The sequence below is a fragment of the Silurus aristotelis genome (genome assembly GCF_946808225.1).
Source record: "Silurus aristotelis genome assembly, chromosome: 2".
NCBI lineage: Eukaryota > Metazoa > Chordata > Actinopteri > Siluriformes > Siluridae > Silurus > Silurus aristotelis.
Genome location: NC_139575.1, coordinates 17,293,725 through 17,311,704, shown reverse-complemented (window position 1 = coordinate 17,311,704; position 17,980 = coordinate 17,293,725). Strand labels below are relative to the sequence as shown.

The 17,980-nt window shown below is 36.4% G+C and overlaps 2 protein-coding genes across 4 annotated transcripts; one reads left to right on the top strand and one right to left on the bottom strand.

The window, feature by feature from the left end:
* Positions 1-5,970: 5,970 nt before the first annotated feature.
* eefsec (eukaryotic elongation factor, selenocysteine-tRNA-specific) lies at positions 5,971-10,754 on the bottom strand. Its single transcript, XM_083521019.1, has 7 exons — positions 10,206-10,754; positions 9,375-9,582; positions 9,117-9,213; positions 8,835-8,999; positions 7,783-8,406; positions 6,555-6,711; positions 5,971-6,318 (listed from the first exon to the last, which is right to left on the bottom strand). The coding sequence occupies exons 1-7, from the start codon at positions 10,513-10,515 to the stop codon at positions 6,137-6,139; spliced, it is 1,743 nt and encodes a 580-aa protein (XP_083377145.1). The 5' UTR covers positions 10,516-10,754; the 3' UTR covers positions 5,971-6,136.
* A 40-nt stretch (positions 10,755-10,794) lies between these two features.
* Positions 10,795-17,670, top strand: ruvbl1 (RuvB-like AAA ATPase 1). 3 transcript variants are annotated; one of them, XM_083521191.1, is made up of 12 exons: positions 10,795-10,834; positions 11,940-12,088; positions 12,550-12,636; positions 13,166-13,298; positions 14,133-14,284; positions 14,380-14,469; positions 14,612-14,761; positions 16,126-16,189; positions 16,310-16,508; positions 16,603-16,705; positions 16,789-16,880; positions 17,166-17,670. In XM_083521191.1, the coding sequence occupies exons 2-12, from the start codon at positions 11,948-11,950 to the stop codon at positions 17,323-17,325; spliced, it is 1,371 nt and encodes a 456-aa protein (XP_083377317.1). In that variant the 5' UTR covers positions 10,795-10,834; positions 11,940-11,947; the 3' UTR covers positions 17,326-17,670. The 3 variants fall into 3 exon arrangements, with proteins under 3 accessions (XP_083377317.1, XP_083377316.1, XP_083377318.1); XM_083521190.1 differs by lacking the exon at positions 10,795-10,834 and adding an exon at positions 11,756-11,820; XM_083521192.1 differs by lacking the exon at positions 10,795-10,834 and adding an exon at positions 11,807-11,847.
* Positions 17,671-17,980: the final 310 nt, after the last annotated feature.

Sequence of the window (17,980 nt, the reverse complement as noted above, 5' to 3'; positions counted from 1 at the left end):
CCCTTTCTTTTACTTTCCCCCTTCATTTACTTATCATTCTGTTTAATGGGTAAATTAATTCATCCCTCTGTGTGGAAAACAATTCCTCCTTTCAAATGGCAAACGCCAACTGCAAATGCTTAGTTCTCTTCTTCTGAGACTTTGTTATGTGGTGAACATTTGTGAGGGTGTGTGTGATACAAAAAAGTGTGTTTATGTATGTATTCAGTTGCAGGTCTCTAAGGACATGGTGTTGTCTTGCTCTACCAACCTCCTTCTCCATTCTTTTCTCTTTTTTTCCTTATCCTTGTGGTTTAGTGGTTTGTGCTGAGAAAAAAAATTTGGATGGAGAAAAGAAGGCTGCAGGTAGGACTCTTACATGATCACAATGACAAAAATCACACACAGGAACTGACATTTTACTCACAAATCACCCAATGCAATTTTTAATAAATGTTTCTTTCCATGGATATAAACGATTTAACTAATCAACTAAATTGGGAATAAAGCGATGGAAACACTGTAAAGCTTAAACATATTCAGCACTGCATAATCAGCACAATTTATAATAAACACAGGCTGATAGACATGGATTTAATGCTTAGTTTTAATGCACTCCACATCAACCATTTTTAGCCTGAGGAATTTAACCAATTATCCTATTAAAAAGTGCTGAGGTCAGAAAAACAAAAAAAACCCAAGCTGTGGAACAATAGAATGAAATCAAGAAAAAAAAGAAACTAGAGTTATTGAAGGAGGATGCAGTGGGGAACAACCAGTGATTTTAGATAAGCAGGCTGACAGAAAAATATTTGCAAAATGTCCAAGGGGAAGGAATATAGGTGCATACACACTGAGGCATAAAGACACAGGATTGATTTATGATTATAATATGATATGTACAATAATTGTAAAAAATATTGAAATAAATCTAAACATTGAAATAAAAAAAATGTTAACCTTAAATGTTATGGGTACAGTAAGAGATTTTTTAAGCGTGAATATAATAAATGATACAATTATACTTGGTATGTACATTGTATCATATGCTTCACTGTTTATGGCTAAAATAAACCTTACAAAATGTTATGCTTGCTTTCTCAGCTTTTAAGAGTGGCATTCTATAAATGAGCACACTGGGAGTGTGTGTGTGTGTGTACATGTACTATACTCCCACTGAGGCTGACCCCGGCTTAACAGACAGAGAAAGAAAGAAAGGTATGCCTCTGGGTGTATCTGGTTTCTCAGTTTTAACAATGAAGCGTTGACAGTTTCAGATTTGACTTTAGATCATTGTGCACATGCACACGTTTGGATTAGGAGCATGGAGAACATGCAGCATAACAGTAATATGTTTTATTTAGTATTTAGCATTTCATTCTTTGTCTTAAACATAATAGAAAATAAAATTCACATTACAGTAGCATTTTACTGATGGGCAAAGAGTTAAATACTGTAGAAATCTTAAATGTACCAAATAAATTAGTGGTTAATTTTTACTATAGTTTAAGGTACACTTTCTCCATGAATATATGGTTTACATAGGTTGGAGTGGCTATTGACCTCTGAACTCAACACTATTGAACACCTTTGGGATGAGTTAGAACGATGACCGCACCTCAGGACTCCTCATTCTACATCCAGTACCTGACTTTACTAACACTTTTGTGGCTAGATAAACACAAATATCCACAAACACATGCTAAAATCTAGTGGTACATCTTCCCAGATGAGTGGTGGTTATAATAGCAAATGGGGACTAAATTGTATTTATTTAAATTGTGTTATGTATATAAAAAGCACATACAAAGCTTATGATCAGGTGTCCATAAAAAGAGATAAAGAGAGAGAGAGAGAGCGCAAACAAACATTTTGAAAGAATTTCATTCTATTTATCATTTAAATGTATTATATATTATATAATTATTATATTATGTAGTATATATTATACCTTAATAAAACAGAAATTTCCCTTGTAAAATTGATTAATTAAGCTATTTCATTAGACATTTTTATTTGTTTTAGTTTAGTTTATTTTAGCTCTTTGAAAAACCATTTAGTCATACACTAAAACTCCCACTCTGATTCTTTCACTCTTTTGCTCAGATATATATATATATATATATATATATATATATATATATATATATATATATATATATGTGTGTGTGTGTGTGTGTGTGTATTTATTAATTTATTTTATATAATAAAACACACATGTAGGGGTGTGAGTATGTAAACTTTATTTGTTACTAACACACTCTCCAAAAAAACATTGACACTGTGACACTCTGCTAATTGTTTGTTTAGAAAGAGACTATAATTGCATATCTGTAATTGAATAGATCACTTGCTTTGGCGTTTAAAGATAAGAGAAAGCCCGCTAATTCAGTTAGTCCTACAGTCCTAAACGGATACAGCAAGCTTTTAGATCACTAGCTTAATGATTGATTGGTTTAAAAGATATTTGTGTGTCAAACTGTGTGACCTGCAAACAATGACCTTTTGTTAATTATTTCAGCTGAACATACAGGATGTTAAGAGTGATATATAAAGATGTGCCTATTTTCTTTCAAATCTTATAGAGAGAATATAAACAATAGAAAAATGGAATATAAGACTATATGAACCTAAAGGCTTTGGGTAATGAAATGTAAAAACTAAGGCTGATTGAATGAATGAGTATATTATTATTTATTATTCTTCCATTTATTTTCTTTTTGTTACTTTACAGACTTGAATGAAATCTACAGATTAATCTGCAAAAGTAGAGCTTAATAAAAAAAAGCATTCCTAAAATTGCTGACCACTTAACCATTTACACTGTTTACATGCTGTTTTTTGCACCTCTTGACTGCTGCTGTTTTTTTGCATTGCATTGTGTCTGTTTATATTTACTCCCAGTTATAGTTTTTACAGTTCTCACACAGTACTGTATAATCAAAGTATACAGTAAGTTTACTGGTCGGCGCTATCTTGGGTTTTGTGTCTTGTCTTGTGTTGTCTGTCTGCACTGTCTGTCTGTACTATTTTTCATCTGCACTGTTTGCACTAGGTTGCACTCAATGCACTTTATGTAACTTGTGTTGTGTTGTAGCTCTATGTTGTTGTTTTGTGTAGCACCAGGGTTCCGGAGGAACGTTGTCTCGTTTTTACTGTGTACTGTGTACCACTGTGTATAGTAGAATAACAGTAAAAGCCTCTTGACGTGACTTAAATATGCTGCTTAATTACATACTATTATCATTGATCACACCTTATTGTGTGACCACAAACATTCATGATTTTTTGCAACATTAATAGTCTCAGTAGACACAGTGTTTCTCCTATATTAAGTAGGGTCAGAGCCCCCAAGACACTCAAAGAGATGAATAAAGCCAAGTTACTGTCATAGAAGTGCCAAAAGCATGATAGTTATTCTGACTAAAAAATATACTGTCATATCCTGTATGGCTTTAGGAGAACTTGCTTCAGAAAAACCCATCAAACCATTTTGGTAAAGTTTCTAGACTAAATAGCCATGATGGTTCACTTGGAGTTTGCCAAAAAAGCACATAAAGGACTCTCCGATGTAATGTCAAATGTGTTTCTTTAAGTGTCATAAACAGAGCTTGAAATAGAGCATGTTTTAACATCTACATGGAAATGTGGAAATGGTGGTACAGCAATACCTTCGATTTTAGGTCCTGTATTGAGTATTGGGAGAAATATGTAACATTATACACCAAAAGGCTTAAGACTGTAATTGCTGGCAAAGGGTTTTAACAAAGTACTTAGTAAATAGTCTGTTTTTATTTTTATACATTTACAAAAATGTTTGTAAAACATTTTAGAGAAAGGGTATATGTAAATGTAACAAAACAACAAAAAAGGACAAAGAGAAGGACAAAAAAAGAATACTTTGCTTCCAAAGTCACTTAGCAATACTTAATGATCCTTATAGACACATCTGGAATTGGGGAACTGATCCATAAATTGACCTATTGACTTGGTTGAATAATTCAGCATTTGAATGATTAATAAAAAGTGTTTTAAATTAAAACAGACACAGACACACACACACACACACACACACACACACACACACACACACACACACACACACACACACACACAAGCTACATATTGTATATGAAAATTTATTAATTAGTTTTAAATGTTTTCATTACATTGAATTCTGTGAAAATTATATTTGTGTTCAATTTGCATCTTATTTTCAACACAATATATATCACCACACAAAATCCAAAACCCTCTTTACAGAACCCTTGCGGAAAAAACTGGAGGATTTAATCTTTCGTATATATTTGGCTAATCTCCCCAGATGCTTCTCTTTGAAGTCTGATTATATGTGTATGGTTGCATGTCACAAAAAGTGATTGCACTCTAAATAATCTGACAATAATCTTCTACCTACAGGCAGACCTAAGGTTCATGAAATGTTATTTTTAAATTAGCCTGTCCATATGTGGAAGGAAATCTGACTGAAAACATTGACACATTTTATTATTTCATTTACAAGTAAGCTAAAAGCTGTTTAGTGTAATATTTGCATTTGGAGTTACTGTTAACTTCCAATATTCAAAAAGCTGTCATTATCAGCAAGACAAATTTTCATGAAGCTTAAACATTAAAATAGACAAATAAGAAAAATAGCAAAAACATGAGATGTAGCTAATTCATTTTATTTAGAAGACAGAACATACCAGATAAACTTACAAACACCAAAAGGCCTGAAAATCTCATCACAATAGTTGGCCTAATCTAGAACATACTTTAACAATCAACAGATCTCCAGAATAAGTGCGTAAGGTTTACCACAAGATGTAACCATCAGTAAACCTCGAAAACAGGAAGACAAGATTGAAGAAAAAACTTGTAAAGGTCCTGGAACAACATGCTTTAGGCAAATGAGAAAAATATTTTTTTAAATTCCAGAATGATGGAAAGAGAAGGGTATGGAGAAGGGAAGGAAATGCTAATGATGCCAATCATATCACCACATCTTAAGGCATGCCAATAGAACCGCCTGCTTTGCATTTTTTGGTAATGTGACTGTTGACAAAAGCACCAGAATGAATTATGAAGCATATAGGGAGTTTCTTATCAGGTTCCAAAACTCTGCTTCAGACTTATTGGATGGTGATTTCAGTGCATATGGACAATGACAGCAGGCATACTTTGAAATTAATCAAAAACTTTTTTGGCCAAAGAAATGGTTTGTTCCGCATTGGTCAAGTCGTTCACCTGAATTACATCTAACTGAGCACGCAGTTTACTGGCTGAGGTAAAACTGAAAGCAAAACACCACAAGAACATACAGGAAATGACAACTGCTGCCAGATATCACCAGGGAAAAAACAGCATCTGTTGATGTCTATGGCTTCTATACTTTAGGCACTCATTGACTGCAAAAAAATCACAACCATGTATTAAAAGTGTCCCTATTTTGGGCCCTTCAAAAGAAGCAGCTTGCACTATATAGCCAAATGTATGTAGACACCTTAGTATTACACTTAAATATTTAAAATAAAATTTTAAATAGAATGCTTTCAATTCAGCCTGTCACTTGGATAAAAAGGGAGTCAGTCTGTCTCTCTCTCTCTCTCTCTCTCTCTCTCTCTCTCTCTCGCTCTCTCTCTCCCCCTCTCTCTATATCTCAGGTTTTAATCATACAGGACATTTTGGATTTTTTTTTATGTTGATATTTTATTCCCTCACTGCTATTTTCTAATTTTTTGCTCCATATTTTTCACTTGTTTAGGAATATTAAACAGGTGCTGTCTATTACTTTTCTGACGAAGAACCCGATTAAAATTTGTAATAGTCTCAAGCTGTTTGTCTGTCTGTCTGTCTGTCTGTCTGTCTGTCTGTCTGTCTGTCTCTCTCACACACACACACACACACACACACACACACACACACACACACACACACACACACACACACACACACACACACACACACACACAAAAGAGCTTTGACACCCTGCCGTATTTTCTCGTTTATTCTCTTTCTCTTACTGCTGTAATCAATACAAGAAAATTCACTACATTTATATTAGACCCCAAAGCATAGGAAAGGCCTAAGACACTGACAAACAATCCCACATGTGAATGGTTGGAGCTGCAATGTTTCTGGAGGTATGTATAAGATTTTAGCACTGCACCATCTTTTTATGGGGGTCAAAAAGATATCTTTTAAAATTCAGATGAATGGTTATAGGCTGAGAGTCCACTTTAGCATCGTCATCTTTGGGTGTTTCATTTTTATCCCTGCCCTTTCCCTTTTTCTTGGAGGAAGAAGAAAGGAGTTGCTTCGTTTCCTCTTTCAGTCCTTCTGTTGGAATGAAGAGAAAAAGACAGAGGTTGGCATATGCCTTCGCACAATGAAAACAGAAAATGTGTTCATATCATAGAATTGCATAATGGAGTTCGAATTTTGTCGATAGTTTTAACTACCGTTGTTAAAATTGGAAGTTAAAGTTGGAATATTACATGTCTACTTATAGAATACATGACCGTGCTACAAACTGAAATAAATTAGATACTTGGAAAAAAGTGCATGTTTTATACCTGAAACTCGGATCTTGATTTTGCCACTCTGCCCAAAGCTGCCTTCAATAATCCCAGTCTCTCCAGAAGAAAGTGTGACCTTTAACCCCACAAACAACTGAAGGTTGGTCTCTTTCTTGAACAGGTTTTTACCTATCACAGTGTAGTCATCGGTCACCTGATTAAGGATAGACACAGTTAATACACCATAATATCATGTCTGTAAGAAAATACCATCTTAGTTATTTATCAAGATTTCTACTAGATATACACTTACAGCATTTGGCAGTTTATACAACGTTACTTAATATTCTACAAATAGACATCGGAAATACACCTAATCTGATAGCAATCTGATGCTGACAGCCAACCATGCAGCCTCCCTGAACCATCAGTTCCTACATTTTAAATATGTTTGTACATAATTGTTGTCTTACTCAATGACTTATACAGTCAACCCTAACCACAGGCTTACATTAGATACCAGTTTTTATTTATACTACTACATTAAATTGTGAGCTCAGTATGCCATTTGTTTTTGTCTCCTGAACCTGCTGCTTAGTCCAGAACTCTTTTTCCTCATTAGCGTCACTAAATCATTTAAGGTCAATATTAAACATTATCCTTTAAGATATAACATTTTAAAAAAGCGACTGCACTACCTGAATACACAGGCAAACGTTAAGGTTTTTACAGAAGCCGAGCAGAGCAATGAAAGCAGTGCATTTTTATGTATGTACTGTATGTATATATGTAGGTTTTCATTTATTTAGAGTCTTAAAATGTAGTATTTGGAATTTTTACCACTAAATAAATGCTTATAAATGAATGAATTTACATTTGATTAAATATACCAAAAGGTTGATTTCTGGCAAATTGCAAATTAAACCAAATAAATATTATAAATAATAGTAAAAAAAAATGGTGATAATCTTTTAAGTCACTACCATGTCGCCATGTTACACTTAACACTTCTGATTCTTGCATTTGCACAGTAACTGCACCGTTATTTTGTACACTCGTTATTAGTCTTTTTTTTGGTTTTCTTGTGTCTGTAATGTCAGGTTGCTTTTAGGATTCACAGAGTATGGTTTTAACAGCCTCTTCCTATACATATGACAAACTCTTGAATAAATGCTGTAACAGATCAACAAAACATGGGCCAGTTTTACAGTATTGTTTAAAAAATGTGTGGGAGATTGAATAACTTTACATAAAGAATTGTATTTATTGGCTAAAAGTTTGTTACCCGTTCCACTGCTCCTTCTTTGTGCTTGTCTTTGCTGATTTTGAGCCTGGGCAATGCAGTGTCCACATAGTTTTTGTCCTCAAAGCCATTTAACAGCTTTCCGTGAAACGCAAGTCGACATGTGTTACTGTGGATATCAGAGTCCAGCTTTGAGCCAATGACCAAACAGAGTGGTGGACATGTAACAGGCCGTTCAAACTCTAATAACGCCCACTGTGCAGGATCCCGCCCCTCAGCTCCTTCCTTGCCAGTTAAATACTCCTCCTGGTGACAAAACTCCCAGTTAAAAGAGAAAGCATCTGCGCTCTGTTCTGTAGGAGACTCTGCATCTGATTCAGCACTTAAAGAGGCTCGGCTGAAGAATGCCACACGTGCCATGACCGTTTCATGTCCAACGGTGATGTGGAATTTTGCACGACTGCTAAGTGCACCACGGTAGTACTCGATCTTCCGTACAGAAATAATGGCAGCATGTATGGTATGCAGTGAACCAGGTGTACACACCACCCCTCTCTCCAGCAGCTTTGGGTCAAACTGTGTTACACACACTCCAACCCGATCTCCCTGCATTGCACTAGGAACTGGCTTACGGAACATCTGGATCGACTTCACCTTGCGAGTTACCTAAGCATCAAAACAAACCATCATGAGAAATGTTTGGAAATGCATTTACAAACAGAAATCTAAGTATTAACAGGAGTTTATTTTGTGTTGGAGTTATCCTGAGCTATCCTAAGATATTCACAACTGATGTACTACAACTTTTTTAATTGTGTCCCGTTAGCTTGTAGCCAGGAGCATTCCAGAATATTCTGAAAAAGCCATCAACATAAAATCAAAACACAACCCTCAAGTCATTTAGTGACTTCAATACTCTTTCGAAAAAATGTTTCATTTAGTTGTTCCCCATCTCATGTTCATGTAACAGTGCATTAGGAAGACTTAAAACTCAAGATTTATTTTTCTAATTGTGCATAAACTGTTGGATACGCAGTACATATGTGCGCTTCATTTGTGTGTGTGTGTGTGTGTGTGTGTGTGTGTGTGTGTACCTTGAGTGCAGGTATCTCTAGTGTATCAGTGACACGCAGTGCCCCCTGCAGGATGGTCCCTGTAATGACTGTTCCCTGACCACGGATGGAGAAACAGTGATCCACTGCCATCAGCAGAGACCCGGATGGGTCTCTTTTAGGTAGAAATGCCTGGGATTTCAGCAGCTAAACAAACACCAAGCACAAAATACGTGATAAAATGTTAGTCTGGCAGTGATTCCAGACCCTAACACACCAAGTAGCCAAGACGAGAACAAATGTAGACAGGCAGCTTGCTCTTACCTCAATGAGCTCAGAGATTCCCTGTGCTTCAGCTGTGTCTGGAGCCTCAGGCCCACCTGGCTTTGCTGCTACTGCAATGACTGGGCAACCTTTAAATCTGCTCAACCATGAAATCAAAACAGCTCCGTTTGATAATCATATTGTCAGAAATTGTTCAGAAAAAAAATCTATTTAATAAACTGACACAGTCACCAATTATGTGAACATTATACATGACTTGACAAAGCTTAATATGACACCACATCTCTCAGTGAGCACCTAGTGTTTTCCAAAGTCTTGTGCATCCGCTTGGTCATCTTCTCAATGGCACTCTGTCTCTTATCACTGGGCAACAGGTCTGTTTTATTAAGGATGACGATCATGTGTGAGCAGGTGAGCTGACCGATCAGGAGACACTCTGCTGTTTGCGTCTGCATACCTTTCACAACATCGACCACTAACATCATCAGGTCAATGATCTGAGCCCCTAATGACACACACAGAAAAACAAGAATTGCCATTAAAATTGGAAAGTACAAACAAACATTTGAGACAAAAGAATATTGGAAAGTGTTATAGAAAAACACTGATCAGGTGAGGAAAAAGTATGTCTGAAAATTGATATTGTTATAGTTAACCACTCTTACTAAACAAAGTTGATCTTTATTTTTGCTGCTGACTTTTTTCTCTCTAGGAAAGGAAACCTGGAGACTGGAACTGCATTGCAACTGTTATCCTTTTTTTTTCTTATGTAACTTGTCTGCCACCTTCTGGTCATAGCTGGAAGTGCATGCTCTTGGATTGTAATACATGGATCGTCCCAAAAGTAATGCCATAATCAACCGGGCCGGTTTTGTGCTTGAAACGCATGAAAGTAAAAAAAACAAATGCTAAATACAGAGACTTGTTATGTCATGTGACACTTCTGAATCTGCTTTATGACCTGCTTTTTGTATATTTCTATATTGCAACCTTCTATACTCAAGATATTCTAGGTCTTATATCTCGATCAGCAAACCTGGAGTCTTAAGGTTAAACACCTGAAAACACTGTCTCAGAAAGATACACCCTAATATTTATATATCCAAGCGAAGTCCTGCACTTACTCACCGCCAATGATTGTGCGAATGAGAGAGGCATGTCCTGGACAGTCCACCAGTGTGAACTGCAATCTGTCTTTTCCCCCACAGCTCTGCTTCATGTGCTCCGGCAGGGGAACCGTGAAGGCGCTGAATCCCAGGTCCAGCGTAATGCCGCGCTCTTTGGACTGCGGGTTCTTGTCGAAGGCCGCCGTGGACGCGGTGCTGCTCAGAGCTCGAGCCAGGGACGTCTTTCCGCTGTCCACATGCCCCAGCACGCCCACGTTAAAGTTCAGAGTTTGGGGGAGACCGTCCACAGGCGTCGGTTCAGGATCTGACATATCCAAAAAGATCTGCGACTAGAACAGAGAAGTAATCTCGCTCAATCAGCTTCAGTCCGTGAACACACTTTGACCTGAGATTGACTGTTGGAGATTTTTATGAACGATATTGATAATAATATATTCTACTGGTGTTTGATTTGAATAAATGTTTAGTTTACATTTACGCGAACTCTAAACTGCGTTACAAAGTTTTGTAATTTGACAGCTCCACTTCCTGAGCTACCATAAAATGCTTCCGGCTGAAAATATGGTTTAGCGTATTCAAGTTCCTAATACATTAGATTGAAATGTTTGGTTTTGTCGTGCAACATCGCAGGTTAAAACTAAAAGTCAATAAATATTAGCTGTTTAGATTAATAACTTGCTTGTTTGTTTTTAAACGGATTATAAATTAAGAAACAATAGTTTATTTATATGTTTGTAAAAAAAAATAAGAATATCGTGTGCATACAGTTTAATGTGGAAAATGTTTTGGTAGTTGTTGTACATAACTAATAAATAAATAAATAAATAAATAAATAAATAAATACAGTTCATAGATACATTTAATATATGTCACCAATATTAGCCAATCAACAAGTACGTGAGGAGACTTTTGGCTAATAGCTACATGGCTTCTGTTAACAGAGAATAATTCTTATTTAGTGTCTGTCTACTACTCTATAAAATTTCAACTCATTTTAACTCCGGTTAAGGGAGCCGCAGTTTGAAAATACACGGTCAAGCCAGCCGCGCTTTTTGTTTGCGCGTCTAATCGTGCACTTACGGTAGACGTAAAGACGCATGGAAACGGCGTTTCCGGTGTATATATATATATATAAAAAAAGAAATGTAAAAATGTAAAACCTCAGTGCATTTTCAATTATGTTTAACATTTAACCACTCATAAACATAAATAAATAATACTTATTTAGAGTGTCTAGATAACTTGCTTGTTTGTTAATTTTTTAAAACGGATTATAAGTTAAGAAACAATATTTAATGTTATATATATATATATATATATATATATATATATATATATATATATATATATATATATATATATATATATATATATATATCGTGTGCATAGAGTTTAATAGCTTACGTGGAAAATGTTATGGTAGTTGTTGTGCTTAACTCCAATTAATGAATAAATAAAGTACATAGATACGTTTAAAAAAGTCGTTGTAATCTGTCAATATAGCTTTCTTTGTGATAGACACCGATATTAGCCAATCAACAAGCACGTGATGAGACTTTTGGCCAACTGCTACATGGCTTCCGTTAACTGAGGCGTCCTTTCCGGAAATCTCCTTGGTAACCCGCATGGAGACGAGTTTCCCTGTTTGTTTGTAGTCGCGCCGATTTTAAGCGGCGAAAGCACGTTGGAGCTGAACGCAGATTTACACGCTTGAGTAAAGGATTTTGTATTACAGGTGAAGCCATGAATATCGAGGAGGTGAAAAGCACGACGAAGACTCAGCGCGTTGCGTCTCACAGCCACGTGAAAGGTCTCGGGCTAGACGAAGCCGGCTATGCTAAGCAGACCGCGTCCGGCCTTGTGGGCCAGGAGAGCGCCAGAGAGGTAGCTAGCATTGCTAACTAGCCAAGTTTATCTAAAGCTTTTCAGTCTGTCTGATTAACGAATGAGTGAATGAATGGATGTGGGTGGATGGAAAGATGGCCGAACTAAAACACCAACAAACACAAGTCAAGTTATTTTAACAAATGTTCCGGTTTTGACATTTTTATCGTAATTAAGACATTAGTTGTATTGTAACTGTAAATGAAATGTTTAAGAGTTAGGACACGTTATACAGACAGGAAAGAAGAGCGACCAATGAGGAATAGCAGTAGAATTGTTTTGACGCTTTCAATGTTTCCTCTCTGACACCTGATGTAGCTCTTGATGGGTTAAATAAGAAGTTCAGTATAGATGTTTGAGTGTGAATGAATCAATAACTGAAATAAAACCACAGCAGAAACCATACTTCTTAATTTAAGACAAAGTTTCTTTCTAATAACTTGTACAAAATGCTCTTCCAGGCCTGTGGGATCATTGTAGAGCTGATTCGTTTGAAGAAGATGGCAGGCCGAGCTATCTTACTGGCAGGACCACCTGGAACTGGAAAGGTGGTATTTTTTTTTCCTGTCTTTACATAAAACAAGATACTGGACTCTCATACATATAAAAGAACAAAATCATTAACTTTTTGTACAAAATGCTGCTAAAGTATTCAGTACAGTATTTATTATTATATGGACAAATCATTTGCACCATCACAAGTCTACTGTCCAGGTCGGTCCTCAAGTGTCACTGTGTCTCACTGTCTTGTGCCGCACATGTGCACTGTGTATAGTGTCTGTTAGTTTTGTGTAACTGTATACGGTTAGAATGCCATTAAAGCTGACTTGACTTATTCTGGGATTTTTTTGTTAATTAGTTTGGGTTGTTTTGTGTAGCACATTGGTTTTGGGGGAAATGCTGTTTTGTTTCACTGTGGGCTGTACTGTATATAGTTGGATTGACGATAAAAGCCCACTTGTCGTTGCACTAAAATCTTTTAATGTCTAAGTCATTAGAAAGCTTTTGTGAGGGCATAATACTGTATGGTGTGGAGTTATGGTGTGTATGTTAAACTGCTATTTTGTTGCTAAACAGACTGCTTTAGCATTGGCCATGGCACAGGAGTTGGGGAACAAGGTGCCATTCTGCCCAATTGTGGGTAGTGAAGTGTATTCTTCTGAGATCAAGAAGACAGAGGTGCTGATGGAGAACTTTAGGAGAGCTATTGGTGAGTCTACACATTCATTCACTAGCATGGATAAGCATGAGGGTTCTACTGTAGTTAATCTACAGTACAACTGACCACATATTAGACAATTGTGTGCTTCTTGAAAGCATGGGGAAGATGTTGGAAGAAAAATTGAATAAATTTGGAATATGTGTAGTGATGTCCTCTTAATGAGACTTAGTACATATAATAGACATAATGCTGTACTGCAGCTAAACCATAAAGCAGATCTATAGCATGTGGGAAGTCTGTTATTGCACTCTGAGATTTTGTACAGACATTTGCACTTTTTATTTCTTACTTACTTGAATACTCGCGCGTTCACAGATACCTGATGATACTAAAGGCTAGCTTGTGATAACATGTAAACCTATTGTGCTAACCTACAGACTGCTGCTGCAAACATGAACCCATTTCTACTTTTATCTTATTACTTTATTTTGTGGGGGAGGGGATGAACAATTTCACCCAAAGCTAAAATTCTGCTCCATGACTTTCTTGAAAACTCTATTCAAATACAGTTCATTTGCAAAAAACTTCCAAAAAACCAGTTAAGCGCTTTTCCATCCATGTGAAACTCAACCCACAATAATATTTAAAATTCTCCACACCGCAAATTATCGGGGTTCACTTTATTACATAAAAACCCAAATGTAATATTAAAAGGAGCAAGAAATTTAAACCTGCATTTTAAACAAGTTATTTTTTTCAATTCATGTGAAATAATATAAAAATTATTTTGTTCCTTTCTATTGTAAATTATAGCATCATGCTCTATTGCCACTGGTTTCTTTATACCAGTTAAAGAATGAGTTTTACATTTGATGAATGTAGGGCTGAGAATTAAGGAGACTAAGGAAGTGTATGAAGGTGAGGTGACCGAGCTGACCCTGTGTGAGACGGAGAATCCAATGGGTGGTTATGGCAAAACTGTCAGTCATGTCATAATCGGCCTAAAGACAGCAAAAGGCACCAAACAGCTGAAGGTGTGTATCAGTAAATACATTGATAAATAACCATGTGGTAATGGAAGTTAGTTAAATGTCAGATGTCTTGACATGTTTGGTTGTGTGTGAAACAGCTGGATCCCAGTATCTACGAGAGCCTGCAGAAGGAGAGGGTGGAGGTTGGTGATGTCATCTACATTGAAGCAAACAGTGGAGCTGTAAAGGTAAGGACAACACACAAGCATTGCTGTTTTTGCTAAACACAGAGAAGATCCTTGTGCATAATTTGAGTGCATGATCCCTTCATCATGTTTGGAGGTGAAATTGTTTTTTCTGTAATCACCCTGCGCTGTGATTGGTCCACAGAGACAAGGGCGCTGTGACACCTTTGCAACGGAGTTTGATTTGGAGGCAGAAGAATATGTTCCACTGCCTAAAGGAGATGTGCACAAGAAGAAAGAGATTATTCAAGATGTTACGCTACACGACCTGGATGTGGCTAATGCACGTCCTCAGGTATACACACACACACACACACACACACACACACACACACACACACACACACACAAATAGTAATATAAATAATGAGGTATTATTAGTTAACTTATAATAAACTTTTTAAACACTGGGGATTGTGTTTTTAACACTAAGATACTACAAACCCGATTCCAAAAAAGTTGGGACACTGTACAAATTGTGAATAAAAAAGGAATGCAATAATTTACAAATCTCATAAACTTATATTTTATTCACAATAGAATATTGATAACATATCAAATGTTGAAAGTGAGATATTTTGAAATGTCATGTTAAAAATTGGCTCATTTTGGATTTCATGAGAGCTACACATTCCAAAAAAGTTGGGACAGGTAGAAATAAGAGGCCGGAAAAGTTAAATGTACATATAAGGAAAAGCTGGAGGACCAATTTGCAACTTATTAGGTCAACTGGCAACATGATTGGGTATAAAAAGAGCCTCTCAGTGTGGCAGTGTCTCTCAGAAGTCAAGATGGGCGGAGGATCACCAATTCCCCCAAAGCTGTGGCAAAAAATAGTGGAGCAATATAAGAAAGGAGTTTCTCAGAGAAAAATTTCAAAGAGTTTGAAGTTATCATCTACATTGCATAATATCATCCAAAGATTCAGAGAATCTGGAACAATCTCTGTGCGTGGGGGTCAAGGCCAGAAAACCATACTGGATGCCCGTGATCTTCGGGCCCTTAGACGGCACTGCATCACATACAGGAATGCTACTGTAATGGAAATCACACGATACATGTCTAATACATGAACTAGAAGTCTGTATTAGACAAGAATGGGACAATATTCCTATTCTTAAACTTGAGCAACTTGTCTCCTCAGTCTCTAGATGTTTGCAGACTGTTATCAAAAGAAGAGGGGATGCCACACAGTGGTAAACATGGCCTTGTCCCAACTTTTTTGAGATGCGTTGATGCCATGAAATTTAAAATTCCCTTTTTTTCCCTTAAAATGATCCATTTTCTCAGTTTTAACAGTTGATATGTCATCTATGTGGTATTCTGAATAAAATATTGAAAGTTAAAACTTTCACATCATTGCATTTTGTTTTTATTCACAATTTGTACAGTGTCCCAACTTTTTTGGAATCGGGTTTGTATATTTATCTAAATTCTGTGATAGAGAAAGTAATAAATATTTATAGGTTTGGTGTGTGCTCTTAAATGTAATTTTCCTATATGTGAATGTAATGTAATAGTGTGTTGATCTGGTTGATAACAGTGCTGCATGTGAAGATGTGTGAGAAGTCTTGAATATTTTCAATAATGCTCTTTGCAAAGTTTGACACCAGGCACAGTCTCGCACATGCCCATGTTCTTTGTGACTTTGTGCTTTAGGGAGGTCAGGACATTCTTTCTATGATGGGTCAGCTAATGAAACCCAGGAAGACTGAGATTACAGGTAAAGACATGTGTACACATTGAGATATACATGCCTTATAACCTGTTATTTACTTACAGATGTATTCCATTTTTTTGGTTTTCATATTTTGATCACATATGCTAATAACGTTCTTTACAGATAAGCTAAGAGGGGAAATTAACAAGGTGGTAAACAAGTACATAGATCAAGGGGTGGCGGAACTCGTGCCTGGAGTTCTGTTCATTGATGAAGTTCACATGCTGGATATCGAGTGTTTCACTTACCTGCACCGAGCTCTGGAAAGCTCAATCTCCCCAATCGTAGTGTTTGCTTCCAACAGAGGAAACTGTCTTATCAGGTAGGACTGCTTGAGCTGAAGTATTTTAAAGGTACTTGATAGCAGGCAGTACTTCCTCACTACATAATATTTTGTTTGTTTGGTTTTATTTTAGAGGGACAGAGGACATTATCTCTCCTCATGGAATACCTCCTGATCTGCTGGATCGAGTTATGATCATCAGAACTATGCTGTATACGCCACAAGAAATTAAACAGGTGAATGTCAGGAAAGGAAAAGAGACGAGAGCAAAGTTCAGAGAACAAAGTGTTTGTGCTAATTTCCCTGTTTGTTTGTTCAGATTATTAAGATACGGGCTCAGACTGAAGGCATAAACATCAGCGAGGAGGCTTTAACTCACCTGGGAGAGATCGGTACTAAGACCACCCTCAGGTAATACTTCCAGTATAAATGATGTTACATTTTACAAGACTTTTTTTTCTTTCTTTTCAGACTAATATTTTGACTGCATTTAAGGTATTAACTAATCATCAGTTACAGAAAATAAGTTGTATATTAATGAATAGGATTTATTTTAGAAGTTTAGAAAACATAGTACATTTATAGCATTTATTCACACCTGTATCATGAAGCGCACACATTTCTGATTTATATGTCCTCTTAAGTTGTTTAGAATGTACTTAAAGCACTGAATTATTTGTGTGGGGGGGGGGGCAGGTATGCTATGCAGCTCTTAACACCTGCCAGACAGCTGGCCCGTGTTCAAGGGAAAGAAGTTGTAGAAAGTGAACAAGTGGAAGAAATTAACGAGCTGTTCTACGACGCCAAGTCTTCGGCAAAGATTCTTCAGGACCAACACACCAAGTTCATGAAGTAACTCGCTCTCATTCAGCACTCAGTTGTTTTCTGCTCCCATCATACAGGTCAGCATTTAAACTCTTCAGGCTAAATGATGTGCAAGAGAGTAAAGCCACAACATCTACCGTGCATCTTAAAAATGATCATGCATGAGAAATTGTTTAGTAAGCATTTCTTTGAAGGAGTTTTTCTTTACCCAACCAGTCTGTTAATAGTTTATTGCTGATCGTTTTGCTGGGATTGCCAGAATTTTTTTTCTTGTTTGTTTGTTTTTGGTCGTTTTTTTTTTTTTTTTTTTTTTTTTTTTTACAAACTGTTAATGTTCTAATTTTCCAAGAAAAATAAATAAAAAAAATTGCAATAAGTAATGTTTCTTATAGTTTGTCTCAAATCTGGTGCTACACTTTCTGGCTCAGTATTCACTTACAATGTATGAAAAACATGTATTTAGAACAGTCCAAAAAAACAGAATACAAAACAGGTTATGCTAAATTTCATAGCCAGGAGTCCCTGGCTATGTTCAAGCGATGGTTGAAGACCTACTGTACCTCTTCCTGAAACACTTAAATTAGCACTTTCCAAGTTTGCTTTGTAAAAATCAAAGAGTTATAGTCTGATTTCTATTAAGCTTTTAATATATCGTACCAGTTTATATTAATTTCTTGTAGAGACAC